This window comes from Cetorhinus maximus, chromosome 1 (genome assembly GCF_964194155.1).
Source record: "Cetorhinus maximus chromosome 1, sCetMax3.hap1.1, whole genome shotgun sequence".
Lineage (NCBI taxonomy): Eukaryota > Metazoa > Chordata > Chondrichthyes > Lamniformes > Cetorhinidae > Cetorhinus > Cetorhinus maximus.
Window position 1 is genome coordinate 187,988,628 of NC_135879.1, and position 26,175 is coordinate 188,014,802.

At 43.7% G+C, this 26,175-nt stretch overlaps 1 protein-coding gene across 2 annotated transcripts in view; it reads left to right on the forward strand.

Moving 5' to 3' along the window:
* The window catches only part of ca9 (carbonic anhydrase IX), a 138,130-nt gene that overhangs the window by 99,081 nt on the left and 12,874 nt on the right, over nt 1–26,175 (forward strand). Inside the window, exons 9-11 of one of the 2 annotated variants that reach the window (XM_078550970.1) lie at nt 5,955–5,999; nt 19,683–19,706; nt 25,103–25,193. In XM_078550970.1, the coding sequence (XP_078407096.1) occupies nt 5,955–5,999; nt 19,683–19,706; nt 25,103–25,193 (160 nt within the window). The remainder of the gene's footprint in view (nt 1–5,954; nt 6,000–19,682; nt 19,707–25,102; nt 25,194–26,175) is intronic. The other variant, XM_078550959.1, reaches the window with a different exon arrangement.

The window sequence follows — 26,175 nt, forward strand, 5'->3', positions numbered from 1 at the left end:
CATGACCCCCTTCATTTTATGCTAAATTAAAGACAGAACAGAATATTGCGGTCCACCGCTGGCTGGTTTGTTGGTGGGTGGCCCCAGGTGACCTTCTCACCACCCATCCATTCCTGACCTGTACACAATTTTACGTGGGGGGGTTAACAAGGCTGAGTACAGCATCCCCGCCCACCGTAGCCCCAATTAAAGCCATTAAATGGCCACACGGGGCCTCAATTTTGATCCTGCTAGAAAGAGTTCAGGAGCAGGGGTATTCCCTGCAAATCACCCTGTTAGGGATTCAAGCGTGAAGAGGAGGGGGGGCCCTCCCTCAACATCGGCCCACCTCCAGGCTCTGCCACCTGTGGGTGCCCCAAACTCCCCTGGCCCCTCCATCGGGACCCTCTATCCCCACCGCCCATGGGCCTCACCTCCCCTTCCCATCGTAAGAGCCTGGCACTTACTGATTCTGAACTCTGGGACTTAGGCTGTAGTTCCACTCCTAGCCACTGCTGCTACTGGTGCTGCTGAGACTACAGGGCTGCTGGCCAATCAAATTAGCTCCCACCCAGGTGAAGGAGGAAGTCTTGTCTCCAGCCAATTAATTCTCCTCAGAGCGTCAATGGCCGTGGGGCCGCTTTGATCGACAAGGATGCTTCCCCCATCAACTCTTCAAAAGACAGGGCGGAAAAGCCTGCCATCCGAATAATCCTGTCCACATTCCCAAAACATAACAATCCTACAAGTCTCATATTTATAACAGAATACATAAAAATGAATTTGTTTACCTGGGTATTGTGGGAGAGGATGAGTTATAAACTGTAAATGTGTTAAATGGTTATTATCTTTATCAATCTTTTCCTCAGGATTTTAGATCTTTTATCAGTAAACCCCAAAATTAATGGTCATCATTTTAGTCACTCTGTCAGAAACAAAATATTATTTGTATCTTTATAAAACTCTCAGGGCTAATTTGTGTGTACATTATGAATGGGTGAACTAGTGTCCTACATGACATGTAGTTGTATTTGTCTTTGTTAGTCCAGCTAATTACAAAATGTATCTTTTATTTTTATGTCTGCCTTTTTTGTTTCTGTTCAAAATAATAAGCTGCATGTTTCACTCTAATGATTACTGAAAGGAAAGGAACCTGTTTTGGACCTTTTAACATTTAGAAGATTGATCTATCAGCTTATTCTTTTGACTGGATTCAAATTGAACCTTCTGAATGCCCTCACCTTACCCTGACTATAAGTCTTTCTGGAGGAAGAAATGCAGCATGGCAGCTGAAGGCTTGTACAGGCATTATTTTATTTGGCTGGGCAGGGCCTCAGGATACCTCAGGTTGAGGTTCCCAATTTTGCATGGAAAGCCTGGCGGAATTTTCCTTCCTTATTTCAGGGTTGATGAAGCCGAGGATAGAACCTCAATTTTTGCTGTGGCTGAGATAAGCTCGTTCAGCACGGACCAGGGACTGGACTTTGCTCCTCTAGCCTGTATGATTTAAGCCCCTATTCTACCTTGGGCCAGAAGTCCATAGAATGAATTATAGAATGGTTACAGCCAGAAGGACGCCATTAAAAGGCAATTAAAATCAAACCTTTAGTGCAATGCTGGACAAATGCCTTTAGTCCATGAGTGCCAGTAAGAATATTTCTAGAGTTATAATAGAGAGTTACTTATAGCTACTGGTCATGTATCACCATTTAACATGTTATAATCAATTAGTAATACCTCCAGTTATCAGATGTGACGCATCTTATGGCCCTTAATGGGTACCTTTGTTCAGTCAGTAGCTAAAAATAATAGTCATTGATAATTTAGAGTGTAATAAAGGGAAATTGAAAGATGCATGATTAATTCAATTTTTCTTTTCATATTAAGTCATTATATCATTTTCACACCCCTTTCTTCGATCATTTAATTACAAGTTAGGGTGTGAATGAGAGATTGACCCATGATTCCTACATTTTTACAAACCTGTGACTCAGAATCTATAATAGTTACAATGCTCATGAGGGACCTGACCTTCACCTTGAGTAACTGGGTGTGTTGTTTGATTTATATAATGCAGTAATAGACTGAGGAAGCCGTGCTCTGTATCCCGTCCTTTAAAAAAAAATCAAAACACATAATCATTTCACAATTCTTGGGTTAGGCTCCTAACTTTAAAAAGAGGTGGCACTTCATGGATTTACTACCACTGATAACTATATACTTACACAGCATTTGCCAAGTTTTAGTGGGATATTTTTCCCATCTTGCGAAATCCCTTTCTTTTACAGTAAACCTCTGTTTGCTTTGCTTTATATCATATCAGTGCATGCTGCTGCCTGAAGTCATAAAAAAAATTATGACTTACCTTCTTGGCCCTTCATGGTGCCAAGTTTCCCAGGCAAGGCTAGCACCAGTTGTTGACCTGACAATGCAAAGTTTAATTAGAATCAGGGTCTGACTGACACCACACATTAGAAACACAACGAGGTTCTTGTGCTTGGGAAGTGGATCTTGCTGACTGGCCAAACACACTTGCTAAAATGTCATATGGCGCCAGGCCTATTTGCATGCTATCACCATTTTAATGTTCCTTTCCCGCAAGCAGGGGAAATTAAAATTAGACTGAGCGTTTTTGATATTCCACAACTTTCATATTAAGGGCAACTCCTGTAAATAGACCTATGAACCAGAAAGTGTCCTTACCTTCCTCACTTCAAGGAAAAGACAGTGAGACCCCATGGCTGAACAGATGTCCTCTGTCACTGTATTCTAGCCTTAGGGATCACACAGGAGGCAGGCTCCCTCACCTCCGGTGGGGAATTGAGTCCCATTGGGAGTGGAGTATTGCTGCAGCAGGCCTTACTAATAAGCAAAAGTAAATTTCATCCCCATTAACATGAACCTGCCTAGCTTCTAGCAGTAATATTGAATGTTGAAGCATTTCGGGCCAGGTGCAGTGCTGCCTCTAATGTGTCGGGTCCAAAATACACAATCAACCCAGTTGCAATTACACAATGTACAAATCGCAGAATGGCAAGAGGAAACTCTTTGATCACAACTCTATACAGGATGGGGTCATTGACCAGGAGGATGTGTTGAGCAAGGGGAGAGTGGAAGATAAATGAGTAGCTGAATCTCCTTGAGACGTCTCAGCCCCTTTTCCGGCTGTTGCATTTGTCACTCACAACAAAGTGATATTTTTTCATGCCCTCTTTATTTACTGCTTATATTATTATACAAGGTACAAAATAACTCACCATTACAGTTTTATACTATGGCCTATTATAGGTTATTCACCTTGAAAATGCACCACTCACTGAAATGGATCTTTAAATCTGCTTTCTGTTTTAAAAAGCGATTCTTTTTTAAATAGATAGATCGGTCCTATCCAGTAAAGTAAATAACAGATTTTTTTGCAATGTGTTTGTTTGATTTAATGAAAAGAATTGTGAAACTGAAATATAAAGAAATATTTAAGCAAAATGTTTTTTAGAACATAAAATGTAATGTGCTCTTTAAAATATTTACAATTAAATTGTATGGCAGTGATTGGTCACCATTTTTGAAATTTGCTGTTCGATTTTTACGCTATTAGTTTGATATATTTTGCAATATATTTATAGTGCCTGAAGCAATATGTTTATTGAAAGTGTTACAACGGGGATTTGGAATATTACATAAAAGAATTGTAACAAATTTTATAATGGCATTGTAGTGGTTTTCCCCAGTAAATCAAAATCAAATCATCCTCCAAAAAAGTAAATACAAGATTTTGTCAAGTTTTCAGTCAGCATTATAAAATCTGACAATAAATGTTTTCCTGTGCCAAACATGCAGTGATTCTATACTTGGTGATTTTCCATTTCCCATTCTCCACCAGCGTAACATATTCACTCCCAAAATGATTTTTTTAAGTGGAGAGAGAAAACACTCCAGGGTACATTTTGACTCTCAGTGATTTTCCAATGGAAGATGGCAAGTCAATTTGTTGCCCGGCCGTTATTGTGATGAAACACCAACAATTTTAACAGCTAGGCCTCATGAACCTGCCACCAGTTGACTCCCTGCGGGAAGAGGGCCAGAAGTGGTTATCGGCCTTTCGAAAATTGAGCAGCCCTTGGAGGCATGTTGGGATGGAGGTAGATGCGGGGGAGGGGTTCTGAAAGGGGGTCAGGGAGGGAAGGAGGAATCCAGGACAGGAGAGATCTAAACCTCCCTTGTGGCACCCTTGCACTTTCTGGCCCAACAACAAAAACACGCATCGTAGCTTTTGTGCCCTCTTCTTCTTCCCAGCAGATTCTGACCGGCCTTCACCTGATGGGAAAATTGTGCTGGTTTTCCCACTCAGGTTGGAGTGCACAATGACTTAAAAAAGTCTCACCAACCACATGAAGCCCAAATATTAGGACCTCAACTGGGACTTTCTGCTTTGGTGATATCCAATGTAAAGTTAGCACCGTGGACTGATCTGCACCTAGCCAATTTCCCTGCCACTGGCCTGAGTGAGATTCTTGATTTCAGCCTTATTAATATGTTTCAGAAGGGCTCCCAGCAGGATTACTGCCTGCACCAGGGAATCTGCATCAAATAGGGTTGCAAAATTGCTATGACAGTCATCAGGTTCCCACAGCAGCAGAGGGGAGCTGGCAGGATTGTCAGAAGGATGTTGGAGCAGGCAGGATTGTCAAAGGGATGTTGGAGCAGGCAGGATTGTCAAAGGGATGTTGGAGTTGGCAGGATTGTCAAAGGGATGTTGGAGCTGGCAGGATTGTCAAAGGGATGTGGAGCTGGCAGGATTGTCAAAGGGATGTCGGAGCTGGCAGGATTGTCAGAAGCATGTTGGAGCTGGCAGGATTGTCAGCAGGATGCCTTTTCTTTAAACAAAGTTACATTCCACTGGGCACGGCATGGATTGATTCCGCTCTTGGTGAGGGATTTAATCATTAAAGTGGAACCTTCAAAACAAGGTTAAATAAACAGTGACCAGAGGTCATTATAGAGGAGGAGCCACGCCACAGGCTGGCTTGCAGGAGCAGCTGTGTTCCACTGGCTCCTTCAGCTCTGGGGATGGTGGGAGTGGATTTAAAGGAGGCCTTGCTGGTCCCCGTGCTGCTTCCAGGCACATGTTGGGCTTCAACCTCAGGAAGCAGCCCATCCACCATAGGGAAGATTCCGATGACGTGACCAACCTGCCCCAAGGTGGGTCCTTAATACCTGATGCCAATCTGACCCTGCCTTTGGCAAGAACCCCACATGCACATTTCAAAATCCCCGCCCTCCTGCCTCCAAAACCGCCTCTGCATGACTGATAATATTCTGCCCTATGTGCGGAAAATTCAGCTCACAATGTCAACCTATTATTACTGACTAATTTTAATATTCCCAGCAATTTTTGGATAGGTGTATTCATGGTCACCATCACTTCAGTCAGGAATTCCCATTCGTGGCAGTGCTAAGCAGAACAGTACTCCCAGTTTATCTTCCACCACTGCCTATCCCAGATCAGCACCAAACTGGGGGAAAGGGAAATGGAAAACCTTCCCCTGTCCACACTAGAGTGCATTTTGCATGGTCTGTGGAAGGGGAACAGGCAAATGATCTTTTTTGTTTTATGCTTTCTTAGATCCGCATCAATTATGATGGAAAAGTTTACCCTTGTTAGATTTTGTCTTAAAGCAAATACACAGAATCAGGAAAGTCCAAATGCAAATTTTATAACATTGTAGCTGTCAGGAGTTTGTTTCAGTCGTTTTAATTAGCTGATCCTAGCCCATAAGAGACCAGTTGAAAGAAAAAGTAACAGTGACTGGGACACCAAATGGAACCTTTGCCTATATAATTACTGATTAATGACTCTGTGAATGTTTTATAGGTTAAATATTCAGCACATTTAATCAAATTTTACTAGTCAATTTCAAAATTTGAGAACACCATCTTGCTCTTCGAATAAATAAAGTAACTCTTTTTGCCCACAGTTCCTATGGAAGATTCTGTTAAATTAGATGAAGACGACAAATCAGGTACGGTCATTTCTAGATTTATGCGTCAGTCTAACACAGAAATAGTTATAATTAAACCGTGCCTTTTTTGGATTTTTCTGGGACTTTTTTTTATACGTGAATATAACCTGTAAGAAAAATGCATTGCAATTTTGTATCATTGTGAACATTCCTTTTACGCTGCCAATCATCACTGCTGGAATAATTCATCGTGACAGTGTCTTTAAGTTGCTTACTGACAGGTTGTTTTTTGTTCTGCTCTGATCCACATCTCTGTCACCTTCAAAATGAACTGAGGTCAAACTTTAAAAATCCCCTTTTTGATTTGCTGAGGAGCTTAAAAAAACAGTTTAAGCCAATTAGAATCCCAATGCCTTTTGTTCATCCAAAAACTTATTAAGAAAAATAGTATGTGAATGAATTTTAACAGGCAGTATGAATTTATTTAACTGCCCAGGGTTCCAGTTTTGAAGTGGGGTCTGTGAGAATAAAGTTCTAGGTAGGAAAAGGATAAAAACGAATTACAGAGGAAGTGCATTTTAGAATTAAGAGGCAGGATTTTCCGCTCGGCGTGTGGGCGCGGGCCCGACATGCCCAAGCGTGAAATATCACATGATGACATAGGGCGAGCGTCCCAACGTCATTGTGCAATATTTTGGTCGACAGGCATGCGCAAAGAAGTTGGCAGTGCGCCCGCTGACAATTAAGAGGCCTGTTAAGGTCATTAATCAATAAATTAACCTGTATTTTTTTGCTGCCTGCCCAACGTTATGGCTGGTGGGCAGGTGAATTGGCCAGATGGCCTTTGGATTTTTGAGGAAACCTCATCCACGGGTGGGATGAGGCTTCCGTAATTAAATTTTAAAGAATAAAAATGTTTGGGCAGAATTTTTCAAATCTACCTGTTAAGGTAAGTGAGTCCACTGTGTGGATATTTTTTCCAGAATTTTAAAAACTTTCTTCATTGGTTTAAAATACATCAGCTCCCTGAGGCAGCTATCTGCCTTTAGGGAGCTTTCATTGTGCGCCCCCCTGCGCCCGCGCTAACTTCAGCGTTCGCCCTCCTCCTGTCCCCACCCCGGCAACACTGAGCTTCTCAGTGCACCTTTCATGCTTGGCTGGCCGTTAATTGGCCAGCCAGCATGGAAACGCGGTTGGGGGCCAATCGCAGGTGGAGGGCTGCTTCCTGGGCCTGCCCGCCGCCCCCGCCCGATGAACCGAAAATCTTACCCAAAGTGTTATGAGGCTTCATGAGGTGTGTGTGATTGCAGGCTATGTGCTGTATTTGAAGAATAAAAAGATCATCTCATTGTTTTCATTTTTTAAATGTAATTATTTGCATAAAATGCTAGAATTGTTATAAACAGCTACTTTCTTGATATAATTTTCGCCTCTAGCGTGAATTAAGCATGCTCACATAGACGTAAGTACTTTAAGGTGAGAAGGGAATGAGGGCAGAGAATGAGGCCAGTGTGTCCCACACAAATATATTCTGGCAAGAATGCCTCAAAGTTGCAAAACTGTCCCAGTTTCTCTACCCCGACTCTTTACATGTAGTTGTGTCCCTGAGCATATTATGTATTACAGATATGCAAACAAATTAAAAAGAAATGTTACGCCTTTGGTCAGAAAAACAGGTAGAAGGATAAATCCAGCAACTACAGGCCTGGCAGTTTAACCTTGGTGGTGGAAAAGCTTTTAGAAACGAAAATTCAGGATAAAACTAAACAGTCAATTGAAAACGTGTGGATTAGTTAAGGAAATCCAGCACAGACTTGTTGAAACCAAATCATGTTTAACCAACTTGATTGATTTTTTTGATGAGGTAACTTAGAGGATTGAAGAGGGTAATGTGCTTGATGTGGAGCACGTAGACTTCCAAAAGGCGTTTGATGAAGTGTCGTATGATAGACCTGTCATTACAGTTAAAGCCCATGAAATAAAAAGGCCGCATGAAGTTGACTAAGTGACAGGAAACAGAGAGCAGTAGTGAATGTTTGTTTCTCAGGCTGGAGGAAGATAGTGTTCCCCAGGGATCAGTATTAGGACCACTGCTTTTCTTGATCTATATTAAAGATCTAAACTTGGGTGTGCAGGGCACAATTTAAAAATTTGAAGATGACACAACACTTGGAAGTATTGTGAGGAGGATCGTGATAAACTTCAAGAGGACCTAGTCAGGCTGGTGGAATGGGCAGACATGTGACAGATGAAATGTGAAGTGGTTCATTTTGGGAGAAGAATGATGAGTGACAATATAAAATAAAGGGTGCAATTCTATAAGAGGTGCAGGAACAGAGAGACCTGGAAGTATATGTGCGCAAATCATTGAGAGTAGCAGGGCATGTTGAAAAAGTAATTCAAAAGGTATAGGTGTTCCTAGATTTTATAAACAGAGGCATGAAGTACAAAGTAAAGAAGCTGTGGTGAACCTTTATAAAACACTAATTTAGTCTCAAATGAAGTATCATGCCCAATTCTAGGCACCACACTTTAGGAAGGAAGTGAAGGTTTTAGCAAGAGTGAAGAAAAGATCATTGAGAATGATTCCAGGAATAAGGGATTCTAGTTACATGGATAGATTGGAGAAAATGGGGTGTTCTCCTCACAGAGGGTTAAGAGGTGATCTAATAGTTCAAAATTATCAGGGTTCAGGACAGAATTGATAGAGAAAACTGCTCTTTTTGGTAGAAAGGTCAAGAACCAGAGAACCCTGAAATAGGATGATTGGCAGAAGAACCAACAGTGCCACGAGGAAAGACTTTTTTATGCAGTGGATAATTCAGATCTGGGATACATTGCCTGAGAGTGTGGTAGAGACAGATTCAATTGTAGCTTTCAAAAGGGAATTGGATAAATACCTGAAGAGAAAAAAATTGCAGGACTATGGGGAAAGGGCTGGAAAGTGGGACTAGCTGATTTGCCTTTACAGAGAGCTAGCATGAGCACAAATGGCTGAATGGCCTCCATATGCTGCTATAATTCTATGACCCTGTGAAGCAACTTATATTTTTAAATCTCCCTTTTCGCATGCCTTAGAATCATCCCAACAACTATCTTACAAGTAAAACGACCTTCTTTTGAAATGTTGACTGTTGTTGAGTAGGGAAATAAGACAGCCATTTGTGCACAGCAATTGGCTGAGTGACCAGTTAATCTTTTTATGGAGTTGACTAAGGGAGAAATATTAACCAGGATGCTAGGAGAACTCCCTACTCTTATTTGAATTGTATCTTATACAGACCACCTGAACCACAGAAACAGGAAGCTTGAACCTATGCTGATCTAACTCTACCAGCCGAACCGAAAACAGATTTTAATATTTGGCCATCTAATTTTAAAACTTACCATAATAGGTCTAATAAGTTGTAATTAACTCTTTCAAAAATCACATTCAGCACGGAGATGGCCGTCCTACGTTTGCTGAAGTATTTCTATGTCTTAGGAGTCAAGTGTTTACCCAGAGATGCTCAGATTCAAGGCCAAAGGATTGAGGAAAGAGCAAGGCAAGATCAGTCCTTTTTTTCAATTTATGTAGTTTGCTGCGCCATAGATGAAATGAATGGGGTGTCATATAAGTTAATTGCGGCAGTAAAACTTACCTTGGACTTTGCCCCAAGATCAAACAAGAGGATGAATGTTTTATGATGTTGAAGCTGATCAAGTTTGCTGTAGCCGTTTTTCTCTGGCTTCGGTTGAGGCCTATAGAAACATAGAAGCAGGAGTAGGTTACTTGGCCTTTCGAGCCTGCTCCGCCATTCAATATGACCATGGCTGATCCTCTATCTGAATGTCATACTTCCGCTCTCCCCCCATACCCCTTGATGGCTTGATGCCTATACATTAAGTCAAAGTTAATTAACCACAGGGAACTAGGTTGGTGCATGGTTTGTGGGAGGTGGGGATGGGGGGTGTTGTGGGTGAGTGATTGACCAAGATTTTCCATACAGATGGAGCTGGGGACAGGTCAAGTAGCCATCTGCTGAGTCTCCAGCATTGACTGCCACTCCTGATAGAGTGGTCAATCTAGAATGTTTCCACCCCTATTTAGTTGGGCATATTTAAATGGTGTGATGTTCATGGCATCCAGCATTGCTAAAATGGCAGAGGAGCATTTGCAGGAGCTCTAAACAAGGCATGTTTGTAAAAACAATTTATAATGAATGTTTTACTGCAGCCTGGGGGCCTGACAGTCACATGGCTCCTCAGGTGACCAAGTTCAGCCACAGGCCTTTTCCTCCCTCACTGAGAGACAAACATGTACAGCTTGGAATACTGCCAGCAAACCATTTCAATTATGTACATGATTGATGTGTCAGGGTCAGTGGTCAATGAAAAGGGCAAGTTCTGCTTGTGATCTGTGGGATTCAGACTGGATTAGAAAAGCTAATCCATTTTTTTTTAAAAATTCATTTTGTGGGCTTCACTGGCTAGGTCAGCATTTATTGCCAATCCCTAGTTGCCCTTGAGAAGGTGGTGGTGAGTTGCCTTCTTGAACCGCTGCAGTGCATGTGATGTAGGAACAGCTACAGTGCTGTTAGAAAGGGAGTTCCAGGATTTTGACCCAGCGACAGTGAAGGAAGGCTGATATATTTCCAAGTCAGGATGGTGAGGGCTTGGAGGGGAACTTCCAGGTGATGGTGTTCCCATCTATCTGCTGCCCTTGTCCTTCTAGATGGTAAGGAGGTTTGGAAGGTGCTGCCTAAGGAGCCTTGGTAAGTTCCTGCAATGTATCATAGAATCTTTACAGTGCAGAAGGAGGCCACTCAGCCCATCAAATCTGCACTGGCTCTCTGAAAGAGCATTCCACCTAGTCCCACTCCCCTGCCTTATCCTTGTAACCTTGGACATTCTCTCTTTTCCAATTCCCTTTTGTATACCTCAATTGAACCTGCCTCCACCACCCTTTCATTCATTCCAGACACCAACCACCTGCTGGGTGAAAAATATTTTCCTTACACCACATTTACCCTTTTTGCCAATTATTCTGAATCTGTGCCCTCTAGTTTTTGATGCTCTCTTGAGTGGGAACAGTTTCTCACTATTTACCCTGTCCATACCCCTCAGGATCTTGAATACCTCTATCAAGACTCCTCTCAGCTTTCTTTTCTCCAAGGAAAACAGTCCCAACCATCCCAACCTCTCCAATCTATCTTCATAGCTACAGTTCTTTATCCCTGGAATCGTTCTTGTGAATCTCCTCTGTACCGTCTCCAATGCCTTCACATCCTTCCTCATGTATGGCGCCCAGAACTGGATGCAGTACTCCAGATGAGGCCTAACTAGTGTCTTATACAAGTTCAACATGACCTCCTAACTTTTTTGGTCAACGCCCCTATTAAGAAGCCTAAGATACTATATGCTTTATTTTCTGCTCTTTCAACATGCCCTGCCATCTTCAATGACCTATGTACATATACACTGAGGTCCCTCTGTTGCTGTACCTCCTTTAGAGTCTCTCTCTTTATTTTATACTGTCTCTCTATATTCTTCCTGCCAAAATGGATCACCTCACACTTCTCTGCATTGAACTTCATCTGCCACTTGTCTCCCCAATCCACCAACATGTCTATGTAATTTTGAAGTTCAAGACTATTCTCATCATAGTTGACAGCATTTCCAATCTTCATATCATCTGCAAATTTTGAAATCATGCCCTACACACTGCTGCCATTGTGCATCAGTGGTGGAGGGAATGATTGTTGAAGGTAGTGGATGGGGTGCCAATCAAGCAGGTTGCTTTGTCCTCGATGGTGTCAAGCTTCTTGAGTGTTGTTGAAGCAGCACTTATTCAGGCAAGTGGAAAGTATTCCATCATCTGACTTGTGCCTTGTAGATGGTGGACAGGCTTTGGAGAGTCAGGAGGTGAGTTACTCGTAGCCTCTGACCTGCTCTTATAGCCACAGTATTTATATGGCTTGTCCAGTTCAGTTTCTGGTCAACGGTAACCCCCAGGATGTTGATAATGATGGTGATGCCATTGAATGTCAAGGAGACTTGGCTGGATTCTCTCTTTTTGGAAATAGTCATTACTTGGCACTTGCTTGGCCCAAATGTTATTTGCCACTTATCAACCCAAGCCTAGCTGTTATCCAGGGCTTGCTGCTTATGCACACAGACTGCTTCAGTATCTCAGGAGTCTCATATGGTGCTGAACTTTATGCAATCATCAATATATGGGACCAAATTCCCCTTGGCTGTTCCACTGGGCTTTAGCTATAGTCTATTAAAGGTTTGGAAGGGCAGCTTGAATAAGTATCGGGACACGGATACACTAGGTCCTGTCCTTAGTTGCTGACTTCTTAGGGGGGCACTGACAAGGGGGTGGAGCTGATGTCAGGACCCTCTACACTGGGCCTTCCTGCTTCCTCAGTCTTTAAGAGACCTAGAGTAGCACTGGAGGCTAGTACAGATGAGGCTTACTGGACTCAAAGAGGCGCAAGGGGTGCATTGTGAGTCAGGTGGAGGAATGGGAGAGCAATGCAGACTCATAAAGATTAGGAGTTTAGGTACCTTTTTCTTTAAATTTTATGGATATTACACAGACTTTAGCAGGACCAGCACAAGAAGGCACAGGAAGGTGCAATCCTGGTGTAACAGCCCACACTTTTCCAGGACTTAAGCTCTTCTGAAATGTGTTCAGTTACTTTATCCAAATCATTCTCTTTTATAAGGCAGCTATATTTTCTTGAGATAAACTGACCGTGCCAATGCTGGAATTTACTACTATATCATTCTTGGCTAATATTCTCCCTCACTGACGCACTGAGGGCAAGTTCTGCATCCCAAACAGATCAGCAAACTCAGCACTCAGTGCAGGTTAAGGATTGAAGCTGGAATCACTTTGTCAACATGATTTAGTGCATCTCCAAGTAATGTCCCAAATACATCCAGCAAGGAAACATTATCCATAATATAAGTAGGTCTTCCGAAAATGCTACTGTTTTAAATGCAGTCCTGGGCTAATTTAGGTTGTATACATCACTGTTAGAGCAATATGCAAATAGTGTTTTTGTTAAGCTGAATATAGTGATACTTCTATCGGTATCGATGATGTAATGAGGTCGAGATGTTATGTTTGGTGGGTTTTGCAGTCTTGATGTCAGCTTTTCTGATTGATTGTAATTTATGAAAATAGTTTTATTGTGTTAGCGGTTATCATGCTAGGTGCAGTTTTACAACCCTTTCCAACTGGAACTTTGAGAGCCAGACATGCTGTTGTTTCTAATTGGGCACCAGATGTCAGTTCATGAGATATGATACGATTTCAATGACCTAGTAGTGTATTCAATCGAATAATATGAGACTGACAGACCGCTGTCCTGAAATACTTCTTAACTACAGTTAAACATTTCTCAGACGTTTTCCTGTAACCATTCACCTCCCTCAATTTAGGTAAATTGGTATATCATAATCTACAGACCAAAAGGATTTGTAATGTTTTTAACCTCCAGTTTTGTCCGTAATATCCTCCCCTTTCCCCTATCTCTGCTGCATTTGTCAACTCTTACTGAAGTACAGTGATGACTATGCAGGAACTCACCCAGCTTGGGTTCAGAGAGTGAACCATAGATACTCCACTGTGGATACACTGTGCGCACAAATAATTTGAAATGAGTGTTACATAGACTCCAACTGACGTAGGTGACTTACTGTGGTCAACTCATTATCAGTACCACGCACAGCTTCAGATGCAGATTTTCACATACACAGGAAGCACACCATGGCGGGAGCAGTGCATTGCCTATCATTGAGAATGAAAGAATGTAGACAAAGTCGAATGTAAAACAGATAGAGAAATTATCTCCTAACTCCATGGGATCAGCTACTTATACGTTGAACAACATTTGTCAGGAAATGTCAACAAAATTCACTCCTTTTTACATCTACTTCTCATTGTGATTGACCTTTGTGCCGCCTTACTCCAGTTCCTAATCTACTACTCCTACAAAGTACTTATTGAGTGATGTAAAGTTGAATGGTGGGTTTTACTGAATTGGCTCCCCTGGATCGAGCCTCAGAGACCTGAAGTGGCTCTTGAATTCGTGCATTAGAAAGTCCAGTTTCCAACCACCTGACAACAGTGAAACAAAGCCCATATCTGAAACCTCCCCATCTGAAGGCATTGTAGAGGGTATTAGAAATGTGGGTTGTTTGTCACTCTCTGCAAGATCTACACCTGTGCCCATTCCGTGTGTGCTAATGTGCCTACTGGTAATTGGCGCAATTTCTGAGATGCTGGCCTGGGTTTTCACTGAGCTGTGTTAACACAAGAGCCCTTTAAAAATGGCAGGTGGGACCCTGATTCTGGGATTCCCAATTCCCGGGCTCCATTGTGGAGACAGGTACCTCCTACTCATCCGCAACTTTCGTTGAGTCAGGCCAGGCTTTTAAAGAGTCGTGGTTCACGACCCCTCAGAGGAGTCATGAACCCTAGCTTGCACGAGGGGACCTTTTAAAAGGTAAGTTCAAAAGTTCCGCCTCATGCCCCCTCTGCCAATTGCACCCTTCCACCCACCTCCTATGTCCCTTCAAGCCCCTTTTGCCAGGCTCTGCTTTTCCACCCACCTCCTATGTCTCCTCATGCCCCCTCTGCCATTCTCTGCCCTTCAACCCACCCCCTATGTCTCCTCATGCCCCATATGCCAAGTGCTGCCCTTCCACCCACTCCCCAATTATGTCCCCTCATGCCCCCCATGCCAGGCTCTGGCACTTCCATGTCCATTGACCCACTGCACACTTTCTACAGCCAATGAACATCACAGTGTAAAGTGTCTAAAAAAAAAGCTCTGAAAAAATGTAATCCATCGATCATTTTCTCCTATGAGAGAAAAGTGTCAATCATCCAGGGCCTTTGAAGTTTCAAAACCACAATCCACAAACACTTGAAAGCACTTACTTATATCAACAACCATTGTGAAATTGATGCAGAGGATCAGAGAGCCTGAGCTGTCAATCAAGCAATGTTTCCTCTGGGGAGCAGGTGTTCTGTTGTTCTAATAGATGTCTGGGCATTCAGCTAAGCCTCATTATGGATGCTTGCTTGAGAATCTAGATAGCAATTAGAATAACAGAACACCTGTTCTCCAGAGGAAACATTGTTTGATTGACAGCTCAGGCTCCTGATCTCTGCAGTAAATTTCACAACATTTATTGGCATAAGTAAGTGGTCTCAAGTGCTTGTAGTTTGTGGTTTTTAGAACTTCAAAGGACCTGGATGATTGACATTTTTATTAGCCTGCCATCCAGACCTTTTACTTTTCATAGGAGAAAGTGATCAATGGATTCCATTTTTTCAGACATCCCACTTTATACTGTGGTGTTCATTGGTTGTATACAGTGTACGGTGCGTGAATGGGCCTGGAAGTGCCAGAGCCTGGCATAGGGAGCAAAAGGGGACATGGGGTGAGTGAAAGGGCAGAGCTTGGCATAGGGGCATGAGGGGACATAGGGGTTGATAGAGTTGCATGAGGGCTTGAGGAGCCTGAGGGGGTGGGTGGAGGGGCCAGGAATTCTTAATGGGACTCTGGCGGCTCCTCCCAGGAGGCACTGGAAAATCTGGGGGCTCTTCCAGCTGCTGATACTCCTGCCCAAGGCTGCTGGCCCCTCTATCAGCAAGGTGGTGGATGTTGCTCTTTAACTGATTGCAGCCTCTAAAATTTTGCTGCTGAGTTATATATTCCTCCTTCCCAGTAATAATAAGTCAGTCAAAGGCACATTTCTTGCCTCCAACATGGCCAGAGAGGGTTCTGGAAAGAAATTATTGCAAGTTAGCAATAGTTGTCAGTTGACAGTTGTTAGGACGGTTGTTAGGGTCAGTAGGCAAATGATAAATGTTCCATGTCCCCTTGCTGAATGGAGGTGTTGCTGCATGGGGTGGCTGCAAGGAGGTTGGCCCTCTTTGTCACCACATTGCATCATCCTCATACGTCAGCATTGCAGCATTTCTGGAGGATGGACTCAAAGCAGCAGCTGTGAAGCCTGAAATAAATCAGAAAACGCTGGAAAAGCTCAGCAGGTCTGACAGCATCTGTCAAGAGAGAAACAGAGTTAACGTTTCAAGTCAGTATGACCCTTCTTCAGAGCTAAAGAGAAGTAGAAATGTGATGAAATTTATACTGTTCAAGGGGGGTGGAGCAGGTGAAGCTGAATAGACGGTCAGCGATAGGTGGGGGCAAAGGAGAGATTGACAAAGATGTCATGAACTAAAGGACAAAGGGAGTGTTAATGGTAGTGGTAAGGGCAAAAGAAGGTGCTGATAGTGGCATAAAGGTAAGAAAGCAACATGTGTTAATAGCAGAACAAGGGTCAACACTCTGTGATAGCACAACATGGAACAAGTAACAGATGGCCCTGTTGGGGATGGGGTGGGGGAGGGATGGTGGTTGGGGGAAAAAGGAATAGGAAAATAGGGATAAAAGGGGTGATATAAAAGGGGATAAAACAACGAATAAATGAATAAAAGTAAAAATAAATAAAAATAAGTAGATAAAAAATGAAAATAAATTTTTAAAAAGGGATTTAAAAAGGAGTGAAGATAGAGGAGAGAGTTCATGGTCTGAAGTTGTTGAACTCAATGTTAAGTCCGGAAGACTGTTAAGTGCCTAGTCGGAAGATGAGGTGCTGTTCCTCCAGTTTGTGTTGGGTTTCACTGGAACATTGCAGCAGGCTAAGGATGGACATGTGGGCATGAGAGCAGGGTGATGTGTTGAAATGGCAAGCGACAGGGACGTCTGGGTCATGCTTGTGGACAGACCAAAGGTGTTCCGCAAAGCAGTCACCCAGTCGGCATTTGGTCTCCTCAGTGTAGAGGAGACCACATTGGGAGCAGCGAATGCAGTAGACTAAATTGAAGGAGGTGTAAGTGGTGTCGCTTCACCTGAAAGGAGTGTTTGGGCCCTTGGACGGTGAGGAGGGAGGAGGTAAAGAGGCAGGTGTTGCTCCTTCTGCGATTGCATGGGAAGGTGATGAGTTGTTGGGGTGATGGAGGAGTGGACGAGGGTGTCCTGGAGCGAATGTTTTCTATGGAATGCTGACAGGGGGGATGAGGGGAAGATGTGTTTGGTGGTGACATCATGCTGGAGTTTGCGAAAATGGTGGAGGATGATCCTTTGAATGCGGAGGCTGGTGGAATGAAAAGTGAGGACAAGGGGGGCCCCATCATGGTTCTGGAAGAGAGGGGGAGGTGTGAGAGTAGCGGCGCAGGAGATGGGTCGAAAACGGTTGAGGGCCCTGTCAACCAAGAGTGGGTGGGAAACTTTGGTTAAGGAAGAAGGAAGACATGTCATAAGCGCTGTTTTGGAAAGTGGCATCATTGGAATAGATGCGACGGAGGCAAAGGAACTGAGAGAATGGGACGGAGTCCTTACAGGAAGCGGGGTGTGAGGAGCTTCGTTAAGGTAGCTGTGGGAGTCTGTGGGCTTGTAATCAATATTGGTGGACAGTCTATCACCTGAAATGAAGACAGAGAGGTCAAGGAAGGGAAGGGAAGTGTCGGAGATGGACCACATGAAGGTGATGGAGGGGTGGAAATTGGGAGCAAAACTAATAAATTTTTCCAGTTCCAGATGAGAGCATGAAGTGGCACCAAAACTGTCATCGATGTACCAAGGAAAGAGTTGTGGGATGGGGCCTGAGTAGGACTGGAACAAGGAATGTTCCACATATCTCCTAAAGAGACAGGCATAACTGGGGCCATGCCACACCTTTTATTTGGAGGAAGTGAGACAAGCTTAAGGAGAAATTGTTGAGTGAGAAATCAAGTTCAGCCAGACAGAAAGTGGTGGTGGATGGGAATTGTTTGGGCCTCTGTTCAAGGAAGAAGTGAAGAGTCCTCAAACCATCCTGGTGGGGGATGGAGGTGTAGAGGGATTGGATGCCCATGGTGAACCGGAGGCGGTTAGGCCAGGGAACTGGCAATTGTTGATATGACGTGGCCTGGAATTCTTTTATTGGTCTTCTATTTCCAAACATCTCAGATCGAGAAATTCCCATTGGGAAGCCCAGTGGTGTGAGTTATAACACCTCGGGCAAAAATGAGCATTACAACCATTGAGACAAAGGCTTACGAGAATGTGAAGTGCTGGCAGAAAAAAGCAAAAAGATGAAGAATAATGATGATGAAAAGGAAGAAATGCATTTACCTTAACTTTATTGTGTTCATGCCATATCTAATAAATGCTGGCCTGGCCAGCAATACCCACATCCCATGAACAAATAATTAAAAAAAAATATATATATATAGACTGGATTAGTACTAGTGATCTGCCCGAGAGTAGGTCCTTTGCTTAGTTCTCCCGGCAATGCAGTCCTGCACTTTCCTCTTCATTTACTCATAGGAGCCTCCCATTTGCAGTTTTAAGGAGTAATATGACTACGGAAAAGAATACATGAGGTGGTTTCCCATTGCCTTCCTCTTTAATGCTTAAAGGCCGTCTTAGTTATTTAAGATTATTTATTTATTAAAAGAAATCAAGTCGCCTTCCTGAAGGATCCTTCGACTGTAAGTAGCCATTGTCCCTCGAGGTTGTAGCTTTTCCGCCATCACAACCGAAGATGCATTAATTCCATCATTGAAAATGGCTCACAACCCAGGGCATGGGACCCTTACCTGGACCTGGGGCGGCTCACAAAACAGCAGCAATGACCAATCCCTGAGGTCTAAAATGGCTCTGCTACCTGATATCCTGAACATCTATTTCGAAAGAACAGGATTAGGAATGGACGTCCTGCATCACTAAATCACAGGACACCCACATTCAAATTAATAATTAAATCAAATACATGTGCCCACCTTTATGAGGAATACAACAGGGTCGGCCACCCATGAGAAATTGAGTGTGGCATAAAGTGAGCCAAGTGATCCAACACAACACCTCTCCACATACTACTCTGATCAGCATTACTCGATTTATGCTTGTAAATCCCAATCAAAAAACTGAGATGGAGCATCAGTGGGCCAATGAAGAAGTGTCAAAAATGTTGAGCCTGATGCTATCCTCAACCAGAATTATCAATAAACGCCTTTCAGGTGATGCTGGACAACAACCGGGAATGGGAAAGCCTAAGGATTTTTTTGTATATTTCCATAGTTCTAGAAGCCCCACAACACATGTAGCTGGGAACAAATTGCTCAACATAGGCCAGTGGGAAAACCTGGGACCTTCTTTGCCTCTATAGCTCAGTTCCACACTGTCATACATTTATCCAGTGAGAGTCAGTTGTAGTTTATTTAATATGTATATGTGTAAGAATAGCCCACATCACAAGTAATTCAACATGAAATTATCAAAACATTGCTATTAATATCTGACAACTTGATAGAGAAACTGGAAAATTTACCTTTAAGGGCATCAAATTACTGATCTAAAACTGTGGGTCTGAAAGCTGGGCCTGAAAAGGGTGTTTGTTTTTCTCTAATTCCTGACAGGGGTGGAACCTTAAGATTGTTATTGGATTCCATCATTTACTAGGTGCACAATGTACTCTCAGTTCTAAGCACTTTATTTATAACTCTCATTAGCTGGCAAGATCCAGACTTTTCTTTTCTTCTTCCAAAATTGGTGTATTAAAAGGATATTTTACTTTCAAAGATAAAGCTTGCCAAATTATTTCTTCGCAGTGCTGTTTATTATTAAGTGGTGTACCATCCTGTGTATTTCGACGATGTGTAACTTCTGTTTCTTTCTTCTTCTTTCAATTCAGTAGATGGCAACCATTTCACTTTAGGTAAGTATTTTAAAATTTTCTGCTTTTCTTTTCAAGAGTTTTCCTTTTGATCAAAAACAATCCTTCAGTCCTTGTGCTTCTAACTCCATGCTGCAGGTTCTGATTTGGCTAACAACTACATATTAACAGATGTCTCATATTTCTTGTTAGAACAGATAATATTTACTCAATGAACTAATAACTAAAGGATCCAAATTTTACACGATATCGTCATAAACTTGAAAGACTGTACAAACACTTTTCAAAGGGACAAAACCTTAAACTGGGTTGCAAAATAAGATGGAAACCTTTTTGTTCAAATAACCATATGGAAATGCGATGACCATTTTAAATTTCCTCCAATAAAAAAACTTACATTTATATAGCACCTTTCATATAAAAACATCCCAAGATAATTCAAAAACGGAAATAGTCATCAAGCCGTGGAGGAAGGGATTAGGAGGAATCGCCATATACCTGATTTAAAAGATGGGCTTTGTGAAACTTCATAAAGGAAAAGAGGGAAGTGAAAAAGAAAAGAAAGGATTGGAAAGGTGGAAAGGTTTAGAGAGGGTGTTCCAGCGAGTGGACCGAAGACAGCTGAAGGCTGTCACCAATGGTCACCAACAAAGGACACACACAAAAGGCCAGAGTCAATGTCCAAAGAGTGCAAGGTGAGATGGATTGAGAAGGTTTTAAAAGAGGATAGAGAATTGTAATAGAGAGACAAAGACAAGGATTTTAAATTTAATACAAAAGCAAAATACTGCGGAAAACAAAATTAAAACAGAAAATGCTGGAAATACTTTCCAAATAAGGCAGCATTGGGAGAGAGAAAAAGAATTAACATTTCAGGTCAACAACCTTTCAGCAGAACTGAGTGGTTGAAATAGTCACTTGCTTCTTCCATCTGATCCGTCTGCCTGAATCAGGCAAGAGCCTCAAAAACTTCAATCGATGGAATAATCTCAGATTTAAGTGCAGTAGCGGGTATGAAAAAAGACATTTTACCCATCGACCGCAATGGCGGGTTTTCTCGTCGCATCGCCCCCTTCCTGCCTCGTTAATTATGCAGCCACAGGAAACACGCCATCTTACTGGCGGGCTGCCTCCTATTTGCCCACCACACCGTTACCTCACCGGTTCCTCACACCGAGCGTCATATTTGAACTGCAGCCGCGTGCACACTTCTCATTGCTTGCAGCTCAGGACTGCTCCAATGAAGACATGGCCCCAAAAGCCAAAAAGAGCACAACCCCCCAATTCAGTGACACACCCCTGTGGCACCTTTTGGTTGCCTGGGGCCCTGCCGCGATGTCCTCTACTCCCACTCTGGCTGCAGGAGGCCCACGAGTCTCAACACTCCAGCTTGGGAGGCGGTGGCAGAAGTGGTCAGTGCCAATGCTGCACACTAGAGGTTGGCCATCCAGTGCAGAAAACGGATGAATGATCTGATTTGTGCACCAAGGTAAGTCAATCATCACCGCTCTAAATTCACACACTCACAAGCCCATCAGTAGCATCTCACTCACTGTCAGCTCAAAGGACATCACCACTCACTCTCTCACACTCACCCTCACATCTCCATCTGGCCTCACCTCCTCTGGAGACTGGCTCCTCAGCCCTCACCATCTTGAGGCCAGTTATACAGATCAACATGCGCCCCCACACACACCCTGGGATACCCCCCTTCCCCAGTACAGCTCTCGTCCTGCAGCCTCTCCCTTGCCTGAGGCCACCTGCCCCTTCCCCAAGCAAGCACTAGCCCTGCAGCCATTGAAAAGCCACCCCCACCTTATGGGTGGTCTTGTAAGTAGAGATCTGCCGTGAGCCCCCTAGAAGTGAAGTGGTGCTGCCTGTGAAGACTGGCGCTGATGACCATGAATGCTGCCCGAAGCAAGGTAAGCAAACAAACCTCAAAGTCCCGAGTGAAGTGCAGCCCGCCAGGTGCACGTCGCTTATGTACAGTTGTGAAACACATCCTGTGCCCGAGTGATCCAGCCGGGGTTTGCGGGGGGGGTGATTCCAGCAGCAGGGCTTATAATGAGATGCTAAAGTATTGAAATTAGGTTCCCGGTGTGCAGCGGCAGGAAATGTGGCCCGTCATTGACGGGTGGAGCAGACGATCGCAAGCTGGTTTCACAATGATGTAAAACCGATTTTTGGCCTTCTCGCCACCATGACACCCGTCGCCAACAGGGTCCAGACGATTCCGCCCAATATCCCTGACGCCATCTTAAACCAGAGGAGAGTGGACAATAGGGTTTTTAATGACCCTAATTGGCCCTTTAATTGTCGACGGGCACTGCTCCGATCCCCATGCACGCCCACCGTCCTCAATATTCCCCACGTGTGCGATGACATCGGGACGCACACACAACATCATTTCACATAATTTCACATGTGTTCAGTTCAGGCGCACGCCCACCCAATCAACGTAAAATTCTGGCCCATACTCCATACGGGTCTTTCCCCCATGTCCTATAATACATTTGGTTAACAAATATCTATCAGTCTCAGAGTTAAAATAAACAATTGACCCAGCATCAATTGTTATTTTATGGAACAGAGTTCCAAATTACTACCACCCTTTAGGTGTAGAAGTGTTTCCTAATTTCACTCCTGAAAGGTCTGGCTTTAACATTTAGACTATGCCACCTAGTCCTAGACTCCCCAATGTGCGGAAGTAGTTTTTTTCTATCTACCCTATTTATTCCTTTTAATCTTTAATCAAATTATCACTTAACCTTCTAAATTCCAGGGAATACAAGTTGCTCCTTGTAATTTAAGCCCTGCAGTCCAGGGGCTGGACTTTATGGGCCACCTTGTTCCCCACCTTCCCACCCGACTATAGATTCAGTGGGGAGCCCTCCCACGATAAAGCTGGCTGCCCTGCAGCCACTTAACGCTGGGAGCAGCTGGCAGCTCTGTAGTCCCAGTAGCGCCAGGTTTGAGCGGTGGCCACTGCTGGGACTACAGGCAGTCCCAAAGAAGAGGAGGCTATGGAGGCTAGACTGAAGGTAAGCCCACAGTATCGCTGGGGCAGGGGGCTGTCAGAGAGGTGGGGTGCTTGGTTTGAGAAATGGTTGGGGGGGGGATATGGGGTATGCCTCTGATGGGCACAGGAGACTCCCAAAGGGAGTTCCCTCCACCCGCTCTAGCTGCCAGGCCATCCGCTTGGCCTGGGCCTCCCCTTGTTGCAGATAAAATAGTGGCGGGGATGAGATGAGGCACTTAAGTGCCACTTAATAGCTTCAATAGGCCCAAGGGCAGGTGGGCCACCCAACGCTACCACCGTCCCTCTGTAAAACTGGCGATAGGTCAGGGGCGGGCAGATAGGTGGCAGGCAGGCCACACAATGCATTTTACGATTCAACCCTGCCTTCATACTCACTGTCAGAGGAGGGCAAAATCCAGTCCCAGGTTTAATTCTGGTAATTCCATGCAGCTCTCCCTCTAAGGCCAAGATATCCTTCCAAAGGTGTGGTACTCAGAACTGATTGCAATGCTCCAGGTGTGGCCTAACCTGGTCTTGTATAGCTGAAGCATGACTTCTACTCCCTTGTATTATAACTCTCTAGATAGAAAGACTAGTATTCCAATAAAGGTGCAAGTGAATACGGAGAGAGGCCACTATGGTGGTTTGGATAGGACAAGTGATGGAAATTATTGCCAGGTGAGGAGACTTTGTGAAGGCAAAGGAATTGGCATTGGTGGCCCTGTTTTGGTCAGAACCAGAGTGTGACTGGAGTCATCCATATTGAAGTTGAGGTTGCTGCTTTGGGGAGCCAGCAATGGGTGCCATGGTTGGCATGACAGAGAATATCAGTCTGCTGAACCAAACCCATACTTCCCTGCCTGCTAAATTTGGAATGTGTCCTGCTCCCTTTCGAATGCTTCAAGTGAATCACCTTTCATTGCCCGGATCTATTCCACAAGTTAACATCTGCAACATGTAACTTCTTTAGTTTGTACAGTCATTTCCCCCTGCTAACTATATCCTATTGTTATTCTTATTTTTACCATCTTCCTTGGCTTGAGAGTCAGGTTTGTAATTTGGCATTAAAAAATAGAGAAACACTAATATTGAGACAGTAGTTGCAAATTTCAAACCTTTAAGATCAAGAATCCAGAAAAACCACAGAAGTAATTACCGGAGCACGTGTCTCGTGGAATTCTATTCCATTGAAGTTCGCTTGGAAAGAAGAAAGGAACAGGATTTTAGTGGTTTGGAGGTGCATCTATGGCAACCCCACTTGTGTTACCGGAAATTCCGGTAGGAGTGGCTGATCCAGGTCTAGACCAGGTAACCCCTGTAAATCAGCCCGACTGTCCCATAGTTCCCTTACAAATAGAGATTTCCCCAAAAAGTAGAAAAATAATTTTGACTCCCTGCCTCCCACCTTCTACCTTTGGGGACCCAATACCCAACCTGTTCTTGGATCTCCAGACCGGCTCCACTTCAGCAGTTTTGACGAGGCATAAACCTGTTCTGCTGCCATGCTGGCTGCTGACTGAGCAGCAAAGAGTAGGAGCTTCTGGCTTAAAGAGCCCCTGTTCCCCATCCCATGGTTTGTGTTGGGTTCAAGTTCCAGCCTGTAAGGCAAGGCAGGAAACTCTTACATATCCAATTCCAGGTCAAATTTGCAGCCATTCTAGAAGATTCCTTGCAGGCCTCTGGTAGGAATTCATTCAAATGGTCAAGCAATCTTGGGACTCAAATCCATTATAAAGTTCACTTTGTCTACTGACTCAATGGTAATCTGAGCCAGACCCCTACAATGGGGTTGTGATCTATAGAACTGAGTCAACCATGAAGTAAAATGAATGCATGTCTTTGAAGGTAGCAACTGCTTGCGCCCTAAATACCCCATTCTATCACCATGCCCTGGTGGAGTAGGAATTGCTGACCACCACAAAAAAAATCTAGGAAATCTAGGCCGGCTGGAGTTTTTATGATCAGGGCAGGAATAAGCCAATACCATAAATCAAGACAGTGCCTGTAACAGTATTTTGGCATCTTGGATATCGCTAGAGGGGTGTGGAGAAAAATATGTGATTGAAAGCCATATGGGTTCAAAGCTGACAGGTCTGACTAAAAAGGAAGAGACAATGTGCAATCGACCCGCTTTATGAGCCGGTCCATTTCATTGTTATCATCTGGAGCGTTCCATGCCATCACCATAGCCTGCAATGCCCCTGTGAACCCCACTTATTCTGTTCCATTGAACTGGTGTTGACCTCTTGCTGCCGCCAAGCTTGCTCAAGGTCAGGAAATAGATATAGCAGCTGATGCAAAACACCCGTCCAACCATTTCCCCCACTGGATCTCCCATGACCCACCATCCCAAAGGAAATTCAGGGTCTTTTGCCTTTAAATGAGAGTTCTAATAAATGTATTTATTATGTATCTGTAGGTGACACGCTGGCCGTTATATTTGGGACCTTGTTTGGATGTACTGTTTTGGCCTTTGTAATTTATCTGTTGAAGCAAAGGAAAAGGCAAAGGTGAGAATGATGAGAACACTTTTTATCTACTTCAGAAATAAGTAGAGACCTGTAACAATAACTATTATCAAATAATATATTAACTCATTTGGAAAGTTTTACTTTTCTTAATACAGAGTGGTACAATTGCACCAAACAATCTACTTAAAACTAAATACAGCATTTTTTAAAATGTGTACGTTTGAAGCAATAAAGAAAGAAAAACATGATGCACCAAAGGCTCATGTTTATGTTGGGTGGGAAAGTACCATTGTCAGACAATGGAATTCAGGCTAAGCTACCAGTCAAGTTTATTACCTGAAATAAATTCACACAGGAACAGGAGTAAGTCACTCGAGCTTGTTTCAGGGGAGCATTCTTAGACTTGAACACAATTTTCTGAACCTGTCTTGAATTCCAGTTGATTTTTAGAACCTTTGGGCTGAATTATGAAAATAGCGTGGCAGTGGCATGAATTGATGTCATTAAGTTTTTTAAGGCCCCAGTTAAGGGTGATTTGTTATGCTCTCCAGCATGGGAGTGCACACCTCCCTTCCTTCAGCTGGCTGGGGTGGGCAGGCATTGGAGGAAGAGGCTCCATCCACCAAAGAGGGGGCCACAAATATCAAAGAACACCCCCAAGGCCCCAATGATCCAAGTGGAGCATTTTCCCAGTGCCTACCCCTCCCAGTGGTGCTGCAAAAGCAATAGCTGTGTGTGGGTGGCACTACCACCATGCTTAATATGATAGATTTCGAACAGATCTAGCAACTCAAAATTGGGCACCCAAGAGGCGCTGTGGGCCATCAGCAGCAACAGAATTATACTCGAACACAATCTGTAACCTCATGGCAGGGCATATGCCCCACTTTACCATTACCATCAAGCCAGGGGATTAACCCTGGTTTAATGAAGAGTGCAGGAGAGCATGCCAGGAGCAGCACCAGGCATACCTAAAAATGAGGTGTGAACCTGGTGAAGCTTCAACACAGGACTACCTGTA